The following is a 17,775-nucleotide window of genomic DNA, read 5'->3' as shown; positions in this document are numbered from 1 at the left end:
AGTATTTTCCAGTTGCTTGGTACAACACTGAGCTGCCAAACCCTGCATAAAGAATTAGATTCCCCAGTGAAAAACTTCCTTGTCAACCAAATGGCCATTTACAAGTGAATGTGCTAATGCCAGACCGACGGGGCACCTGCCCCGGTAAAACCTTTACGGAGCTGGGGCACAACAGGACCCAGGAGAGGCTATAAGTGCTTTAAATTTTCCTCACAAAGTTAATTCTTTGTGCTATTTAATTTTGAGGAAGTGACTTGCAGAGCTGGGGTAGAAATGTCGATGTTACTTGTTAATGAGGAGGTTTCTGCTTACAGGAGACCCAGTAAGAGAAAACAGCCACGGTTGTAAAGAATAGTTGTTGGTAGTTTATTTACAACAAAATGCAACGAAAAATACAATATTAAAAATAATAAATAACTTGGAAAAAAACAGAAACTAAGTGATATGAGAAAAATGACAGTCAAATTCTCCTGCTGAGCCTTGCACTATTGAACGTGCAGAGCAAATCAAGACTTGGTCCTTCTTTGACAGTGGTGATGCATTGCCTGATGTTGCCATCAGTGCTCTAAATAAAAAGAAATTAATTACTGGACATAACAGAATCACGTGGAATTATCACAGAAATGAAATAAACCAGTAAAACCTGCTTTAGTGACACCACAAAACTACAGGAGATCATAATTCAATGACCATGCTGTTCATTTAAAGCAAAACATTGTTAGACTTATTTAGCAATTTTAACTTACACATAGAAAACCAAGTCCAAACAATGGCAACAGAAAATCTCCTATGGACAAGATTTTGAGTTCTCTCTTACTGCACTCACTAATTCATAAAAAGCATATACATTTGGCTTATTTCAAAGGATAACACATTGTTTTGAAGTTATAGTGCAGCAAGCTTCAAAGCAGTTTTAGCAAAGTATAGCGGTCTTGTTACAAACTGAAATTCAAGGAACAAATATTTCAGTTTCAAAGTCTCTACAGCAGCAATTAATGCAATTTGGCTACTAGATGTCACAAAATCACCTTCCAGAATAATCAAAAAAGCCAAAGAACAAGGTCAAATAGTTTCTTTCCATAGTATTTATCCAGTCCTTTACAAAATTAACCATTACATTCATAAGAAATCCCATTAAGTACATGTTTCAGGAACAACTTTTGTAGGTCCCTCCCTTTTTGATTTTTTAGGAGATTGACCCTTCTGAAGCTGCACTGAATTGCCAGTTGTTTTGTAATGATTGTTCCGTCCAAAAAACACAAAAGTACAAGCAGAGCCTGGAGGTTTTCATAGAAACCTGAACAAACTCATCACAGTTTTTGCTCTGAACTGTATTCTCCTTGATAAAAAATTCCTTGCCAAGTCCTAGCAGAGCTGCATCACGGGGTTCTTGTCACTGTGGCAGAGAAGAGGAACACAGGCTGTGTTCACCAAGCTCTGAGGCTGCACCCACTAAATAATCAGAGCGTTTATTTTTGCAAACAAAGTGAGGAACACCTGCAAAACTCTCTATTTTAATCCTAATAAACGTGTCTGAAAACACAAGAGAAAGGGAAAAATCAGCACTGAAAACAACCCCTTCTCCTCAAGGTGTTACACTGATATACTCAGACCTTCCTTCTCATTTCATTTAATTTGATTTCATGTGTGCCTGCTGGGAATATTCTAGAAAAAGCTATCTTACCCTAAATAGCAGCCAACCAAACAGAAAAAGGCATTTAAAGATCCTGTCATTGAGCAGATGGGTGATGACTGCTGGGGAAAGCAAGGCAGAACTCAGCACTAGGCACTTCCACAATCAGTGAAAACCTGGGGTATTCTTATCCAAAGCAGGGACACATTACAGATCTTTTAATTGGCCTTGATTGGGCAGCAGCACAGGCAGAGTGGCTGCTCCTGACCCTGCCAGTCTGGGGACACTAAAGTTGGGCACAGCAGGGAGAGCCCTGTCACTGACACTCCAGGATCTGTCTCTCTGTTACATCTCCACCAGGCAGATGTTCAAATCTGTCCTGTTTAATGATTTTCACAAATTACTTGTCCCCAAACCTACTTAATATGATGATCAATGTATTGGAAATCCATCAGTTAAATACGAGTGAAGATGGAACTGCTGTGGTCTAATAATCTGTGTCAAAGCCAGATTCCAAAATGTGAATAGAAACAGTCACGTGTGAGCACCAGGACACCGAGCAGAGCTGAGCAAGTTTGTATTGGACAGATTAAAAATCCATTGAAACAGACTTTCAGGTGGAGCAGACCTGAACTATTTCTGTATGGGCCAAAGTCAGGCAATGAGAAAAGAACCAAAAAATGTTTTATGTTTTTAAAGGTTTCCCTTTGCTGCCAATGTTCCAGTGTTGATACTAAATCAATAGTAACAACAAAAAATTACACATGATCCTACGATTCCATAATGTGCAGCCTTGTTAAGCTGAAATCATAAGCCAATGTAGGAAAGTTTTGTTTTCAGTATTACAGCAGATTCTTTTTAAACAAAACAGCATCACCCATCAGGTCACCAGTGAGTCAGAATTACCAGCTCTGTGAAGAAAAGCAAAGCCAAGCATGGACAGGACATAGGAAAATGCAGGAAGTCGGATCACAGCAAGCCTGCAGAGAGCTCCTGGATTTTGCTGGCTGCAGGATTTTCACTATCAGACAAATGAACACTTGTTTCAGTGCAGGTTGGCAGTGGAATTACTTCTGCTCCAAAAACCTCCCCCTAAATACCACTCATTCCACAAAACTTGTGCTGCAGCTGCAGCCAGCGAGGAGCTCAGTGCATTTCAGCCACTGTGCCCCAGGTTTGGGCACCCCCAAAGTGAACGTTCAATATTCAGGGACAGCTCAGCTCTGGAGAAGTTTCTTTTTTCCTCTATCCATGAACTGTCAGTGGTGGCACAAAGTACCACCCGCTGGGATCATGATTCAGGTAGGAGCTGTCATTCCCTGGGAATTGAACAGTGGCTCACTGATGTCACCAAGAGAAGGAGCTGCAGCAGCCATCGAGCAGCAGCTTGTGTGGAGGAGAGCAAAGTGTCCCACAGAGGGGGCAGCGAGGAAAGGGTCTCACCCAGTTCATGCTTTGAAGAGGAAGGAAGGAAGGAGGGAAGAGACCACTCCTGCCATTTATTTTTCTCCTTCTCCCACCATCTACACTTCCCTCTGGGAAACATCCTTGTCAGCAATTCCTGAGATTGAGGAGTGATTTCACACACACACACACACCAGGAAGACCACTTCTGGTTCCTCAACAGCACCCACAACTGGTTTGCTTTTTGAAGTGACTGATTTTGTCCCCCTTCCCCAAAGGAGGCAGTGCCTGGACCCAGCTCTCTGTCAGATTGTTCTGTTTAGCAGAGATGCGAGGCAGGAAGAAAAAGGAGTCTCCTGTTTTCTTCCCTTTGCATTCAAGGTCTCCCAGCCTGACTACTGCTCTTCTTCCAGTGAGGAAAAGACAGAATTCATTGCTTTTGTTTCTCAACTGGCACAATTCAGCTTTTTCCAATGTCACAGAACACCACTGATGAACACCAACACTCTCAGCTCACAAAAGGACAGGGGAGAGCTAGTAAAATACATTATCTACAAGAAATAGGTGGTTCCTGTTACAAATTCTGTGCAAGGTAGAAATAGTTCAATGGCCTCAAAGTCAGTATAATTAATTACAACTGGGGCTTTGATACAGTGATATTTTAGGTTTGAAAATATTTGTGTTTCATGTTTTAGGCCCCAAATCCTGAGTCATATTAAGCAAAATGTGGATCTGTTGGTGTTCAAGTACAATAAGTTACAGGTCAAAGGTTTATGAACACACAGGAGAAGCCTGAGAGTGGGAAAGATTTTAAAATTTGTTATAAAAGAAGAAAATGGAAGGGGTTTTTTTCTGTTAACCCTGCATTCTAGTTGGCACTACTTTGCCTCAGAAGTCCTTGGCAGATTTACTTAATACCTACTCCTAATTATAAATGCTGTGACCTAGATGAGGGTTTGCAGGCAGAATACTGCTACTGAAAGATTGGTTTTCGTTTATAGCATCCCCTCAGACTGTTCCATTGGTGTCAGTAAGATGCACCATATGGCTTGAAACACTACTTTAGGAATATATAAACTACTTTCTCTTGCATGCACTTTTCAGAAGGTTTTAAGGATCAAGTCTGAGGAAAGGAGTCATCTTTCCACACCGGAAAGATTATCTGAAACAAACAAAAAAACCAACCAACAAACCACCACGACCTTGGTAGCAATTGAGTTATGTCACTCTTGCTGTGGCAGACATGGCTTATCAGGAGGAAACATGCAGGGTTAATTTAAAAGGTTTTTTTTGATGGATCTGGAAGAGTGAGAGTTTCTGGAGCAGACTTTTTCCGAGGCCGATCTTTGGGAACTGTTAGGAAATCAGGAGCATCTGTGGAGAGAGGGGTTGATGGAGCACTAGATGGAGCACTGCGGGTTGAGGAAGGCGTGGAAATGCTAGAGATAGATATTGCCGGTGGGCAAATCCCAATCTTCTTGTTGGTAGCTTCCTGAGTGGCTCGTTCAAACTCTCGGACTTCATCCATTGTCATGTCTTCAACGAGAAGGAATGAAAGACAAAGGCATGTTAGAATAATTTCAAATAATCACTTCATTAACTCAGTTAAACTACTTCCATCCAAATCCTAAAGCAGGGAATGACTGCTTATCATGCATCTCATTAAGAGATTCTCCGCATGAATGCCTCCGCATTGTGGGGCGCTGACTGGAGCACAATGAACACAATGTAAAGGAAACAAAGTTTTAAGTACATTAATCACGTACTAATGGTTCCTCTACCTGGGTCTGAGCCGAATAAAGATTGCCGCCTCTGGAATTGCTGGGAAAATCCAGCTATTCCACAGGCAACTAAAGAGTACATTTGGATACAGTCAGCAGGTAGCATTTTTCAGAACTTCAAACAAAATACAACTGAAAGAGGTTTTAAGTTTTTCATTTAGATTATAAGGCCAAGTGGGCAAAGGCTTGTCATGGTTTGTTCATCTGCTGTAATTATCAAGGGATGAAAAATTCTCTCTCCTTCCATTGACTTGAGCTGCAGCTTCATGAAAGGACCGAGCCTGTTTTGCTTTTCCGCTAATAAAGCCTAAAGAATTCGCTCTCCCTTTGCAAAGCCACACCATTCAAAGCCGTGCTTCCAACTTTCCATCCGCAAACTGCACTTAAACCCCGGTGGGCAAGTGACAGCTGCACGGCTCAGTTCCCTGCGAACCGAGGGAAAGGAGGTGAAGGGTTAAGAGCCCTCGGGAAAGCCGGGCGGGCAGGCCGAGCCGGAGGTGTCCCGGTGCCGCCGAGCCCCGCAAGAGGGCAGCGCCATCCCTGCGCCATCCCAGGGCCATCCCTGTGCCATCCCTGCGCCATCCCTGCGCCATCCCTGCGCCATCCCTGCGCCATCCCTGCGCCATCCCTGCGCCATCCCTGCGCCATCCCTGCGCCATCCCTGCGCCATCCCTGCGCCATCCCTGCGCCATCCCTGCGCCATCCCTGCGCCATCCCTGCGCCATCCCTGCGCCATCCCTGCGCCATCCCTGCGCCATCCCTGCGCCATCCCTGCGCCATCCCTGCGCCATCCCTGCGCCATCCCTGCGCCATCCCTGCGCCATCCCTGCGCCATCCCTGCGCCATCCCTGCGCCATCCCTGCGCCATCCCTGCGCCATCCCTGCGCCATCCCTGCGCCATCCCTGCGCCATCCCTGCGCCATCCCTGCGCCATCCCTGCGCCATCCCTGCGCCATCCCTGCGCCATCCCTGCGCCATCCCTGCGCCATCCCTGCGCCATCCCTGCGCCATCCCTGCGCCATCCCTGCGCCATCCCTGCGCCATCCCTGCGCCATCCCTGCGCCATCCCTGCGCCATCCCTGCGCCATCCCTGCGCCATCCCTGCGCCATCCCTGCGCCATCCCTGCGCCATCCCTGCGCCATCCCTGCGCCATCCCTGCGCCATCCCTGCGCCATCCCTGCGCCATCCCTGCGCCATCCCTGCGCCATCCCTGCGCCATCCCTGCGCCATCCCTGCGCCATCCCTGCGCCATCCTAGCGTCATCCCGGCCATCCCTGCGCCATCCCTGTGCCATCCCAGCCCATCCCAGCGCCATCCCAGGCCATCCCTGCGCCATCCCAGCCCCATCCCAGGCCCATCCCAGCGCCAATTCCAGCGCCATCCCAGGCCATCCCAGCGCCAATTCCAGCGCCATCCCTGCGCGGAGCCGGGCATGCAGAGCCTCCGACAGACCCCAGCGAGTGACATCTGCTACCAACTGGGAAGCTGAGCAGAAAATCAGCAAGGCTCTTCTGGAACCTGCTGCTCCATGTCTGCAGTGCCTGCAAGACGCCCACCGAGCCAACTGAAGGCAATGTTAAGATTTTTGCTGAATGTCAAGTTAAATTCATCAATTTGAAGTATTCCATTAGACCATTTATAGATTCTTTGAGCCACGAAAGCTCAAAAATGTAGAAATAAAACCAGTAGTATTTTAATCAGTTAAGGAGTCTCACATATTCGAGTGTCTGAAGCACAGGACTGGCAGTGGGGATTACCAAATTTGTGACAAAATCAGCCTTTCAGGGCACTGATGCTTTTTACCCCTGCCCAGCTGCAGACATGTGCACCCTTGGCTGTGGAAGCAGCTTTCTGTTGTGTTCCAACATCACATGAAATAAACAAAAGCGTGCATGGTGCTGGCTGCCTTCGCTCCCCCCTGCACCACATTCCAGGGACCTCTCCAGCCCACACTGGCATCATTAGGAGTGAGAATCTGCCTGTTGCAGATCTGACAGAAGTGCTGGCAATAAACAGATGGTCCCAGCAGAACTGTACCTACTCATGTTGGAGAGAGGTTTGAACCTGTTTTGCTGCTTTACATTTCATTTCACACCCTGTAACAGTGGGTGAGCATTTCTGCACTCAAAGTGTCCCAAATCCTGCTGAAATCACAGGGATTTTGATTGAGGAATTCTGTATGACAAGAACCAAAAGCTGTCTTGGACAAATGAAGGGGACAGGAAGGTTTCTCAGTGCACTGTCCTTTGAAGTGAAGTCTTACTGAATGGAGCCTCCAAGACTCTTTATTTTCAATTCAGACATTAAACACTTCAATTGACTTCTACTTTTTAACCTATATTTTCTTTAATTTCCTTCTGCTGTAATATACACTCAAGTAAAACAGCCCTTACACTGAGCTAGGAAGACTCAGGCTCACTTTCTTTTTTTTTCATTAATAACTCTGTTCTGACCTCAATGACAGTTTTTCCACATGGAAACTACAGGTGGCAGACTTCATTCAGAACCAAATCCTGAAGTGTAGAGCCAAAATCTGAACTAATTCTCTGCTAAGGAGTAACCTTGATGTCAGTGAAGCTGCTGTGTCACTAGCACAAGAATTACCTTCCCAGGGACTATGCAGACAACATCTCCTCAGGCTGGGGCCAGCTGGCACTGAGCAAGAGCCAAGGAAAAACTTGGAGCCCTTCAAGCCTTGCCCCACACTGACTTCATGACTAAACCCAGCACTGAGTTCCACAGCACCATTAGCAGAAATAAAGGAATAATGACATTTCAGGAGCAAGGGCCACTGGATCTTCTCAATTTGCAGAGAGTATCAGCCTGTAAATTTAGGCCTCTAGTTGTGGAGCCCAAATTAGGTAATTAAGCACTTTATGAAATCTCCAGACTTTGAACCAGAGAACTTACACAGAAACCTGCTCTTTTCCCTAAACTGTTACATCTGAAAATACTTCCCACCTTGTTGGTAGCTAACCAATGACGGTGACATTAAAGTTACCTTGAAAAGAGTATAACTAATGAGAATAACTCATTAGACTTTTTTTTTTTCCTGGTGAAAGAAAGAATCTTGTGAGTCCCATAGAAGTTTTCCACTCCCCATGTTCTTGGCTTTTTGACTAGACCACTGTGAACTCCTGCATTTTTTAACTATTCAAAGAATAGAAAGTAAAAATCCTCTTTAACCTCCTCTTTATGCATCCAACTGAAATTTGAGCATTGTGTTTTCCTGGAAGCCAGGGAGCTGTATATGAGCCCAACCCCACCCTCCCTTACATAACTGGCAGGGTTACAGTGCAAACCAAAGGTAGGATTGCACTTCATGGAGAAAGATTCTGTTCTTATTGAAGCAAAACCTCCCCAAAATTCCACTGACTGATCAGCAGTTGGTTGCTCTTTTCTGGTCTGTGCAGATGCATTGGCTGAGGATGGGCAATATGTTTTAAAAATTAGACATACACTTGCTTTGGCATGGCTCTCTATTTCATCCACAGTAGATGAATGTTGGTTGCAAACTTTAATGTTGGTTTTTTCATGCATATTTTTCTCGTATTCTCGAACATCATCCATAGTCATATCTGTAAAAAGTTCAAAATTGTTGGCATTTTCCATTGATTCAGTGCAAACTTAATTTTTTTTTTTCCTAAGGAGAAGGTTCTAGGAACACAAAGTCTTTCAGCAGAAGCCAACAAAGGATTTTTTAAAAAGCAAGGAGCAACTAGCTTTATGAAAATTGCCTCATAAAGGTAGTTGTGTCAGCCAAGGAAGGTGCGAGGTTAAGTCAAAGGGAGTCAGAGAACAGGAAGGAGTGGAAATTGTTTAGGAGTATCTGTGTGATGTAAGGTAGGCAGGAAGTACTGAAGTGCAGGCCTTGACAAAGGCCAAGATCTTCTAAAGAAATTTTAGAAGATCCTTTGGAACAAAGGATAGATACAGAAATATTAGAAATATTTACTTACCTTTCCAGCACTTGCAAAAAGAGTTTTTGTTAACTTTGCATTGTACATCTCATAACCAGAAAAACTGTTAGTGTTAGAGCCCACACCAGTTTAGATTCCAGAAACTAACACTTAAACTGGCAAGTGAATTAATAGTAACATGTTAATGGTTGTGTAGCCTCAAGCAATTGAATGAATGATGAAAATTAGAAATATCCCTCAAATGAGGCTGATCCCAGCAGCAGGATCACTGTGCACTGCCCAGCCTGCTGGGGGTGTCACCCAGCACAACCTGTCAGGTGTGGAACACCAGGCAATGGTTAACACCTTTAACAGGATTTGTCATCAACCACAAGTCCAGCAAAAACATAAAGAATCCAGTAATTGACCTGTGACTCTTCTGGGTATTCCCATGCTTTCCATAAATGCACTGGGGAGTGAGGAGTCAGAACAGGAGCAGTGTCAGAGTTTGGTCTGTTCTTTACGATGCTTTGGTAGCTTCAGAGCCTCGTAAAAACAGCCATCAACTTTTGACTCAAAACACTCAAAGAGCATTTTATTAGCACAGGCTGCTTGCAAATGGGTGCCCCTTTGGTCATGCACTGTGATCTGCTCTTGGGGCTCCCATATTCCTCAAGTTTATGATGAGCCACTGGGATTTGGGAATTCTTGTATCACACCACTCCCTGTTCTGTGCTGTGAGGCTCCTGCTGCATTTTATGATGCAGCTTTTAAGGCAAGATACAACTTCAGCTGTTGTAGTGGCAGCATCATGTCATAATTCATCAGTAAAAAGAAATGCAGTCTAAAATTTTGATCAAGGAATTTGAAAAGGAAACATGGAATACCCCTAGCTCATACTCTTTCAGTCTTTTACTGCTGTCTGGAATGAGAAACAAGCTCAGAAGCTGTGTCAGTAACATGCTGGGATGCACTCTGCCAAGCACAGAACATGCTCTTTATTAGTAAGTAACACTGAGAAAATAGAATTTCTTAATAATAAAGCTAAATAGAGTTTAGTAAATTAAATGACAAAACACATTCATACTTACAGGGTCAGTAACAGCAACCAGTCATTAACATAACACATTCTTTATTACACTGATTATTTGATTCAGTTTAGCTGACTACCATAATCTCCAGGTCTTTCTCAAACTTTCATTTCAAAAGGTGTTAATAGACACTTAAAAATATATTTTTGGTGCTAGATTATTATATCTATTTTATTAAGCCCAGATTTTTTAGGTTTTGTACTTAGGCTGATAATTAAGCTCTTAGAAATACACTATATTAGTAAAAAGGCTCACTCTGACAAGGAAAATCCACAAGATAATTGTGTATCACAATATTTCATCTGTGGAAAGAATATTTTTGGCAGGGAGATTTTAGACTTAGGAGGGGAAAATCCACAGTGAAATGTTTTTGAGCTAAACCTACTTGGTATGTTTAACTTCATGGCTATTCATTTGTCATCATTATCAGTAACTGCTAAAGTGCAGCTGACACTTTGCTCCTCAGTAATATTTTCCATCTCTCACTGTATAGATATTTTGGGTAGACTGGGAGCAAATTTATGGGCTCAATTTTTACATGAAGTCAGGCTGTTTTATTTAAAGTTACCAGTTTCCCTGACTTGATACAGGAAAATAGAATGGATTGTTCTATTTCAGGTAAAAAAAGAAAAAAAAGAAACAAATCTAAAATTTAAAAAAAAATAGCCTTGAAGAACTCTCTCACTGGATATAAAATTCTCTCACTAGTTTACAGCTATCCCAATAGAAAAAGATATTTTTAGCAGTTTCAGTATTTTTATGACCATTACAGCATAAGATTTTCATGCAGTATTAAATTTATAAGAACACTGTGATTTCAAAACAATTTTTTTCCTATTTCCAAACAATGAGCCCACTGAGTTGGTGGCTACACTCCAGTGCAGGGCTGTGACACCTCTGAGATGTGTTTGCAGCAATGACTGTTCCTGAGCAATGCACAATGGTTCTGAGCTCTGGTGAGAGAGATGTCCCTCACCCACGAAATGCCCAAATTGGTGTTTCCTGAAGCTTGAGGAGGGCCTAAATAAACATTCTAAATATATTGCCAAATTCCTATGGTATTTCCATGGCCTGTTTCAGAGCCTGTTTTGAGAGTAGCTGTGGTGATGGATATGTCTTACAGAAAATGCATGTAAAAGGTACAAACCCAGTGAGCTCACTTTAGACAGTGTGATTTCTGGTTTTATATTCAGATTGCTCTGTTCTACTGGAAGTGTCCATATTCCCACAGCTGCCTCATGGATTCCCAACACTTTGTGCATGCAGCTGCTGCTGAATCAGACCCTGTAGGATTTATGCTCATGTACATCTTTTTCAGAAAAGCTCCATCTTTTCTTTGTTGCAATCCATATCAATAGCTTAAAACTTTCCTAAAAAGCTGGAAATGTGTTGGGTCAGAGGCCTTGGGATTTTGCAGTATGGAAATGGCTGCAAGTTAAGGCAGCCTTATGAAGAAGCTTTATTCAAACCTGCACGAGGTTCTCCATACAGACAACTCCTGCTTGCAGTGCAGGTCAGGGCACTGGTGCAGGTCCACTGACATGCTGGGATGGAAAGGCATCCCTGGCTGCTGCCTGCTGCCTAAATGCCCTGGGCATCCCAGGATGCCCAGCATCCCTGGAAGTGTCCAAGGCCAGGCTGGATGGGGCTTGGAGCAGCCTGATCTAGTGGAAGGTGTCGCTGACCATGGAAGGGGGTGGAAGGAGATGATCTTTAACATCTTTAACATGGTTCCACCTCCTCCATGAACAATTCACCTTAGGACCTGACGATCCATGGAAGCAGATGGGAACCTGCAGTTAATTGTCCCAGGGTTGTGTCAGCCCCCTGAAAGGGGATGGCTCTGGAGGACACTCACCATACCACTCATCCACCCAGGCAAACGCCTGCCGGTGACCGATCAGGAGGATGTCTCTGACCACCTGCAAACAAGGAAAGGGTTAAAGGCCTCAGCAGCAACAAAACATCTCATCTCTGTCGTTCAACAGGATTGAAAGTGAGAAACCCTCTGGCAGTTCTGTGTCTAAAAAGAAAGTAATTCTGGCCCTGAAGGGCTCCTAGTCCAGCTTCCCACTGGAACTGGATCTGTTGCCAGCACTGAATCATGGCTTTGACTAGCAAGGAATCCATTTGGGAATGTGTAGAGATTCCACTAATCTTTGGCCAATTAGACATTCTGGACCTCTTCTTTTCCCTTCTCAGTTTTTCAAACATGTAGAAGGTCAATACTATGAAAAATTTTATCACCTCGTAGTTATGCTATTCATGAATTGAATTTTTAGTAGATTGATTGGAAAACTTCCCCACTGTCTGTTTCTCAGGGATTCTTCACCTCACTGCTGTGTGTATGGGACCCCTGTGTACTCAGAAATACTTCAGCTCATACATTGGTCACAGCACTGAAAATGTTATTGATAGTTTTTCTCAACCTTAGGCCTGAGCAGCTCTGGGCTTTGTCACGTTTGTACCCAGAGTGAAGTCCTGGGCTCTGCTCCAGCTCCTTGAGACCTTGTGAGAGGTCTGAGCAGACTGGGCCGAGCTCCCAGGCTTCTCCACAGCCGTGGCCACATTCCTGTGAGTGCTCGAGTTCTGTGTATATGAAGGATAAGGAACAGCTCCTGTTTCACTGACCTTGTGTACAAATTGCTCTACTCTGGTTTGAAGTCCCCAGACTTCAAATTTCACAGTCACAAGTTTGTAGGAACACATGATTGGCTGATGGGTCTCTCTCCAGCCTTCTTTCAATTGGCCTCTCCCAGTTTTCTGTGACTTGAAGTATTTGGGATCCTGCAAAACAAAGAAAACATACAGGGAAATGCAGGAGGGGAAGCTGTGTTTGTCAGTTTGCTAAAGTAAAAGTTGTGATAAGACACAAAACATGCTAATAAACATTGTGAAAAAGTGATAGGAAATTGACTTTTAAAATGCAGTAGGATATCCTAAAATCCAAGCCTGGCAGTGAATCAATGGCAGCATATTCTTGGAGATGCATTGACAATAATATCATCCAGGACGTCTTCTGCTGTGAGAAAATCTGTTATTGCAAGTCATTACAGTGCAGTGCACTCCAAGGGTTATTTATGGCCTTGGGAAAAAAAAAAAAGGAAAGAAAAAAAAAAAGTGGCTTCTTCAGAGCCTGCTTTTCCACTGCCCCTTGGTGTGAACTGCTTGTACTTTCCACCTGTACCTGTCTCCTGAAGTTGTGTCCAGTTGGAGCTTTGACACTTCAACACTGACCCTGACAATGCCACCTTCAGTTTAAGTGCACTTGTTCATCCTAAGCTAAGTAGGAAACTCCTGCAGTTTATCCATTTCTGGTTACAACTAAGTTATGAGCAGACAATGAGTAATCCCAGCTCTGTTTCTCTTTCAGGAACTGGGAAATGAAAGAAACTACAACATTGAAATTACAACATCATTTCATAAAACCATTAAAGTCATTAGTTCATCTTTTTAAAGTTTACATTCATCTGTAGTAGATACAGTTTTATCTATGAAAGTGTTATTTTCCATATTGGTATAATTCTATTTCCCTTTATGTCCAATCCTGCTAATTATATCTTGTAAATAGAAATAATTTATGGTTAAGTACTGGTTGTCAGAACTTGAAAATTATGTCATTTCAGAAAATTCATAGTGGAGCTTCTAAAATCTGTCCTGAAGAGTAACCAGCAGTGCTCAGCTGTGTTCTTTCTCCAGTGCTGAGGTCTGGGAAGATCCTTTGTAATAAAAGTAGTTAATCATGTACTTAAATAGTGCTTAAATTATGCATTAAATGGATGACAATCAGGAGAAAAACCACAAAAAATTGATAACTACTCTGATCTTCATTTTGCTTCATTCAGTGTGAGTTTATGTATCACCCAGCATTCCTGTTCCCTACTGTTCAGTTATCTCTTGACTTCTGGTTTTATCCTAAACTGAAGCTCTGCCATTAAAGTTCTCTTCAAAGCTCTGATGAAGTGATAGTCTTTCCTCCCTGTGAAAGTCACTGCTTTTATTGCTGACACAGGCTTTGCAAAGGGGAGACTTTGAGCTCACAGTATAATAACGTTTCAATGTTAAATCACCATAAAAACAGTTCAGCATCATCATTTATCAGAGCAACACCCCCTGTACAGCACAGCTCATGGTCACAGGCTGCTGCCAATCTTCTCACCCAGCAAAGCTCAACCACAGATGGATCTACACATTTTCTGTTTGAAAGAGCTGTTTAATAATTGATCATTGCCTGAAGCAATCAATGTAATAATAACACCAATAAAAAGAAAAAAGGGAAGAAAACATAATATTCAGAAAGACATAACATTCTAGTTGGAGGTTCCTTAAGAAAAGAAATCATTACAGAAAATATGATATCGAATATGCTTGCAAAATATTCCACTGTGAAACAAGAATCTCTAAAAAGGAAAATAGTTTACTATAAGTCAGGGGCTGCTGTTTTTTACACACACACACAGTGCTGGTGTGATGGAGCCATTGCCTTGATTCAGCATTTCAGATACACACTTTAATAATTCTGAGTGTTGTCCTTTACAGTCCTTCAGAGATAACCAGAACTATAATGGAATAACTTCAGTGCAGTCCAAAGGGATTTAGTGTAATCAATTTGAGTCAGTATCAAATATCAAGAAATTCTAACAAAAAAAGAAATAATTAATAACTGCCTTGCATCACTGCTCCTTCCCAAGTTTTATGGGTTGGGTCTGGTTTGGTTTGGTGAGTTTAACAGACAGGGGGGACAGACAAGAGGACACACAGTGGGAATCACTCTGAACTTGGCGGCCCACAAATCACCCACCAACTGTGTGGTAAATGCAACTGATCCATGACATCACTCCCAGGTGCAATTCCCTTAAGAGCACCCAGAGATGGCACCTCTGCATCCCTTAATCCTGTCCTTCTTCTTGAAGGACATGAGGATTAGTCACAAATTGGCTGGAGAGCTCCACGGGAAGAGCCAGTTCAGCAACTCACATCAAACAGCTCTTAGGGAAATTCCTGCCTCTCTGGAAACATTAACATATTGATACTATAAAACTGCAGACTATGAATGGAAGCCAGGCCGCAGAGGAACAGATTTCCAGCCTGCTGTATGAAAGATCAAGGTGTTAAAGACTTTCCTGAGTGCTTGCTCAGGGAGCTGAGACTCAAAGGCTGCACAAGAGCCAAGCAGGGGATGCAAGGCACACTGTGACGTTGGGCAAAGTCACTTTGAGAATTCCATGTCTGGGCCATCACCTCAAAGGACACAAATGTTTGACAGAGGTGAGCTCTTGTAAGGAGCTAATATCCCTGGGCTTTAATCCAGCTGCTAAAAAATTACATGTTTAACAACATCTTGACTGTTTTAGAAACACACAAATTCTGTCTCAGCAATTGCTTGTGCTATGGATCATACAAGGAAGCTTTTAGGGGAAGAATCTCTACATTCACCTCTATATTTTTACACTTTTCCTAGCTTCTGCTATTGACCACAGCCATGGGCAGCAGGCCATGCCAGAGGGACTTTGGTGGAACCAGGACTGCTCATCTTCTGCTCTTCAATGCCTGATCCAAAGGCTACTGAAATTAGTGAGAACTTGGACAAGAATGATTTTATGTGCCTTACTCATGGGTTCAAATTGCTAAATTAAGACTCACAACCTGGAATTGTTTCTGCAATTAGGCACAGAAGGTCCTTCTATAACAAAAAAAATGAACTAGGGCTGATAATTTTCCATTAAAAGCAAACAGAAATTATGTTGGTACCCAGCACTGCTTCTCTCGGCAGCACTCATGGCACACGTACTTGAAGCTTTTCTTCCTGTAACTAGAAGCTGTGCAAGCTGAACTTTGCTCTGACCTCACTTTCATGTTATTATTTAGATAATTAATTTTGTGTGTTCCTTATTTTTGCTTTTAAACACCCATGCCTTTCTTCCTAGAGAAGGCATCATCCAAAGAATACTGTATCTATTCACTATTTTCCCCTTGATTTATCTACTGGCAAAATCCTCAATCTGTTTTAAATGTAATTGCATAGCTAAAATCTTTTTGTTTAAATAACCTTCTTGTCCTTTTATCAGACACAATTTATTAGGAAAGCCCATCTGGCAAATCCTTTTGCTAGAGGAGCAAAACCTACTCTGTATTTGCAATACATTATTGCCAGGTGCAGAGTGATTTAAAAATAGCACTTCTGCCAACAGAGCAGAAACATCATAACCCGTGAGCTGGGCTTAGTTGAGAATGAAATGTAAAATTACAATGAAATAAAAGCCTCTGTATGTGGGATATGGATTCAAACATAGCACTCTCCCAGGTTTTATTACTTAGACCACGAGTCAAAGTGTTTATTGATAGAGTCTATTATTTATCATTTAACATTTATTTACTTAACTTTCCTCACGGACGTCACGGGCATAAGACGTGGAATGGTAACGCCCTTTCCAGGAAGCAAACCCAGCACTGGGTTGTTGCAATGTCTTTTCACAATTAATTCTGACCTGTTACTTTGTACTCAGAGTTAAATAATGAAAGGCATTTGTTGTTTACAGAAAACCTCCAAATCTGCCTGGCACGCTTGCCCTCAGCTCTGCCATGGTACCAGGCCTGATTGGAAGCTGCCACTCCACCCTGGAGCTGGCAGCACCTCCTTGTGTGTGCTGGCAGCCTGCATGGGACACCTCAGCAGCCTTGTCACCCTTCTGTCTCCCCTGGCTGCTTGTGTGGCCCTTCCAGCATGGGCAAAGGTCCCCAGGCTGAACCTGCTGCCAGAGGTGAAAGTGCACCCTGCTTGTGCCACGCATCCTGTCCTCTCCCTGGAAGTACCCAGATGTCCCTGAAACAGATCCTTCCTTCTCTTTAATGCCTGGATTAATTTTTTCAGACTCCTATGGCAATATCATGGTGCTTTTGAAGTGCAATCATTTTTTCCCTTTTTATGCTGAAGACCATTTAGTTTCATCTTGAATTTCAGAACCAATCATGGGTTTAATACCTGTCATCTGGCATTTCAGCATCAGCTGTAGTTGCTCGGTTTTAGATTTCAGCTTTTATAGCCAGGGCTCAGGAAAGATTTATTGATGTAGAGATGCTATCATAGACATTTATGTGGAGTCATTTTTTAAGGACTTTTTAAAAAATTTCTATTAAATGGTATTTTCTGGAAGATCCAGCTAAATACTTAAGAACTGTAAATATCGGGACAGTTCTGAGGTGTTAAAACATGATAATCCAGCCAGCCTTTATGTAAACTCACACACCAAGGGAGTAAGGAAAAGGAAATGTTCGTACTTTTTCATATCCTTCACTGAACTCCTGTGCTGACACACTTATGGGGGGCTGAGGCAGCTGGCTTATTTCAGCTACCATCATTTAGTGATGTGACAGGGGTTTTGTTACTCTGAAAGCACTTGGACAGGCGTAAGGTGGACCTATCCCAGAGCAGCTGTGCTAAAGGAGAAAAGCCAGCAATGCAAGAAGGAAACTGCAGCAGCTGCATGGAATCTGTTTAGAAGCAGCCTGGAAAGTTTATTCCATTTGTCCAGCTCTCTGTTGCTTTGTTATAAACAGGAAATGAAACATTGTTAATTCTGAGAACTTGAATATGTTTGCACTGAACATTTTGCTCAGTAGCTCACAGCTATGATAAATGTTTCATTTCATGAATGATTCACTGGAGGCCCTCACCCCTCAGCATAGCTCAGCTTTGTTCTTTTCTGTATTTCAGACAAATATATCTGTCTGTATAGCTACTGATACATATTCATTGATGCTAAAGTCACAAGGAAATGACTTCACAAAATGTACAACTACTCTTACCCTCTTACCTGGCTGGTACATTCTCTGTACAGAAATACAAAATTCTGTACTTGATGCAATACGTACATCCAGGTTTGGAAAACACATGGCTCCTTACAGATAAACAGGCAAACTTGTTAGCTGAGATCTAGAATCAACCTTTCTCCATTTGGAACCTCAC

General features: G+C 42.9%; 1 protein-coding gene across 4 annotated transcripts in view; it reads right to left on the bottom strand.

The window, feature by feature from the left end:
* Window positions 1-342: 342 nt before the first annotated feature.
* The window catches only part of PITPNC1 (phosphatidylinositol transfer protein cytoplasmic 1), a 79,838-nt gene continuing 62,405 nt past the window's right edge, over window positions 343-17,775 (bottom strand). For 3 of the 4 annotated variants that reach the window (XM_041485653.1, XM_041485652.1, XM_041485654.1), the window contains exons 7-9: window positions 12,441-12,596; window positions 11,668-11,731; window positions 343-4,573 (exon numbers count right to left, since the gene is read on the bottom strand). In XM_041485653.1, coding sequence (XP_041341587.1) covers window positions 4,314-4,573; window positions 11,668-11,731; window positions 12,441-12,596 — 480 coding nt within the window. In that variant the 3' untranslated portion in view covers window positions 343-4,313. Of the gene's footprint in view, window positions 4,574-8,278; window positions 8,398-11,667; window positions 11,732-12,440; window positions 12,597-17,775 lie in introns of all 4 variants that reach the window. The other variant, XM_041485655.1, reaches the window with a different exon arrangement.

This window comes from Pyrgilauda ruficollis, unplaced genomic scaffold (genome assembly GCF_017590135.1).
Source record: "Pyrgilauda ruficollis isolate IOZ18807 unplaced genomic scaffold, ASM1759013v1 scaffold72, whole genome shotgun sequence".
Lineage (NCBI taxonomy): Eukaryota > Metazoa > Chordata > Aves > Passeriformes > Passeridae > Pyrgilauda > Pyrgilauda ruficollis.
Note: the sequence above shows the minus strand (reverse complement) of the source record. Positions and strands in the feature narration are given on the sequence as shown.